Raw genomic sequence first — 3,108 nt, forward strand, 5'->3', positions numbered from 1 at the left:
CTAGGCTCCCTTTATGTCCTGATTTCTCAAGCTGTAGATGAAGGGGTTCAGCATGGGCGTCACCACAGTGTACATCACAGCCATGACTGTCTCCTTAACAGTAGAATTGTTAGCTGAAGGGCACAAATAGAGGCCAAAGATCGTCCCATAGAACAGTGACACCACAGAGAGGTGGGAGCTGCAGGTGGAGAAAGCCTTGCGGATACCCCTAGCAGAAGGGACCTTGAGGATGGAGGACACGATTCGTGCATAGGATGAGAAGATCAACAGGAATGGAACAACAATGACAAGCCCTCCCAAGATAAATATCATCATTTCATTTATCTGAATGTCAGAGCAGGCTAACTTTAACAGAGCTGACATATCACAGAAAAAGTGAGGGATCACATTATCAGCACAGAAAGACAGTTGAGCCATGAGCAGGGTGTGCGACAAAGAGATGAAAGTGGTCAGCACCCAGGACAGCACCACCAGAGAGAGACAGAGCTTGGGGCTCATGATGGTGGTGTAGTGCAGGGGGAGGCAGATGGCCACATAGCGGTCATAGGCCATGGCCACAAGGAGGAAGCTCTCCAGGTCTGCAAAAAGCAGAAAGAAGTACATTTGGGTCAGACAGCCTGCATAGGGGATGGATGGAACTTGGCTCTGCATGTTGTGCAACAATTTGGGAATGGTCACAGAGGAGAAGCAGAGGTCAGAGAAGGACAGATTGCTGAGAAACAAATACATGGGCGTGTGGAGGTGGGAGTCCAGGTAAATCAGGACAATGATGAGGAGGTTCCCTAGGACGGTGGTAAGATACATGGCCAGGAACAAGGCATAGAACAGGTTTTGTTGATCTGGTTCAATGGGCAGGCCCAGGAGGAGAAATTCTGAGATGATACTTCGGTTTTCCATTTTCATATTGCTTTTGTTTTGCCTCTTTAAAATTAAGAATAATTTGTATTAAAGTATGAACCTACAAATAGGCATATGCACATATACAGATTGCAAACTTTCAAAAATATATTTTTAAATCAAATACCAGTAAGTTTAGTGTTTTATTTGTCCTCTATCAAGTATAAACATAAATATTTACATAAAGAAAAACTGTGAAAGCATGTGAAGTTATGTATCAAATTCAACCATAATTTAGAATTCTGTAAGACTTTTCCATGCTGAATGGGGTTAGTCAGCATGATCTGTAGGTAAAAAGTAGTCTCACACTTCTGCATGCCTCTAGCTTAGAAGAAGAAAAATCTATGCTTAGTTTTCACTAATAAACTAGAAAAAATGAAAATAAGTGAATAAAGTATCAAGCTGAAAAGGATAAATAGATAGGATTAAGTGATTGATAAAGCTAAAGCATATATTAACAATTTAGAAAACATAAAAGCAGTAAAATTGATAAAATAATTTGAGAGCTTTTGTTTTCGAAAGGTCAACAAAATAGACAAAACTGGCCAACATAATTTTTTTTAAGATGAAAAGAACTATAGAACATTGGGAATAAGAAAAAGGATATAATCACAAAGGTAAATTTTTAAATTTTCCTGAAACTTCTCTAATAAATTTGAAAATCTGGATGAGACATTTTTTAAGCAAAAACAAATTCCAAAAATTGGTTTAATAATATATATAGTATCTACCTCCCAAATTTGAAAACATTAAACTATAAAGGTATATGCACCCCAATGTTCATAGCATCATTATTCACAGTGGCCAAGACATGGAAACAACCAGAGTGTCCTTCAGTAGATGATTGGATAAAGATGTGGTACATATACCCAATGGAATATTACTCAACCATAAGAAAAGATGAAATACTGCTGTTTGCAACATGGATGATCTTGAGATTATCATGCTAAGCAAAATAAGTCAGACAGAAAAAGTTGAGAACCATATAATTTTACTCATATGTGGGACATAAAATTGGAAGCAATAAACAAACAAGACAAACAGAGACTCGTGGACACAGACAACAGTTGGGTGGTTACCAGAGGGAAGGGTGGTAGGGGAGAGGTAGATCAGGGTACAGGGGGTTAAATAGATGGTGATGGAAAGAAATTTAACTTTGGGTGGTGAACACACAATGCAATATACATATGACATATTATTGAATAGTACACTTGAATCCTATATAATTTTATTAAGTAATGTCACCCCAATAAATTTAACTAAAAAAAGAAAAAAGAAAGCCATAGAAGAATATATATATAAATATTCTTCTATAGACTATCTAAATAGATCATTAAAATAAATATTAAAGAAGTAGAAAAATTGAAGAGCAACAAATAAAATAAACTGAAAAAAAAATTATGCTCGACATTATAATTCATTAGGGAAATACAAATTAAAATCTTAAGATACTACTAAATACCCAGCAGAGTGGCTAAAATGAAAAAGATTGACAATATCAAATGTTAGCAAGAATGTGGAACAATTAACACTCTCAAATATCACTGGTAAGAATGTAAAATAATAAAACCACTTTGCAAACTGTTTGTAGTTTCTTAAAGTTTAACATTCGCCTACACTGTGATTCAGAAATTTCACCCCTGAAATACCCAAAATAAATGAAAATAAATGTCCCCCCAAAAGGTATGTAATAGAATTTTCCACAGAAGCTTTAGTCATGGCAACTAATACCAAAAAACCCAAATGTCCATTAGCAGGAGAATGGATAAGGAAATTGTGGCATATTCATTTCAACAACATACTATGAAAAATAATGAAACATATTGAAAATAATGAAAAATAATGAAGTATAGTGATTCAATCAACAACATGGATAAATCTCAAAAGCATGCATGTTGAGTAAAAGAATCCAGTTCATGAGCTGGCAAATCTAATCTATGGTGACAGAAACCAGAATAGCGATTACTTTCAGACACTCATGGATATTGACAAGGAGAGGGCACGAGGGAAATTGCTAAGATAATATAAATGCTCTACATCTTGATCTGTGTAGTGGTTACATGGATGTAAAATTCAGTGAGCTATACACTTAAACTTGTGTGCTATATGTAAATTATATTGCAATTTTAAAAAATCCTTAGTCTGGCAAGCTTTCAAGATTTTTCAAACTTTCAAGGAACAAATAATCCCAAGCTCCACATAAGGCATTCT

The 3,108-nt window shown here is 35.6% G+C and overlaps 1 protein-coding gene across 1 annotated transcript; it reads right to left on the reverse strand.

The window, feature by feature from the left end:
- Positions 1-903, reverse strand: LOC102885284 (olfactory receptor-like protein DTMT). Its single transcript, XM_015597393.1, has one exon. It carries the CDS (start codon positions 901-903, stop codon positions 1-3), a length of 903 nt encoding a protein of 300 aa, XP_015452879.1.
- Positions 904-3,108: the final 2,205 nt, after the last annotated feature.

Source organism: Pteropus alecto, unplaced genomic scaffold, assembly GCF_000325575.1.
Source record: "Pteropus alecto unplaced genomic scaffold, ASM32557v1 scaffold398, whole genome shotgun sequence".
NCBI lineage: Eukaryota > Metazoa > Chordata > Mammalia > Chiroptera > Pteropodidae > Pteropus > Pteropus alecto.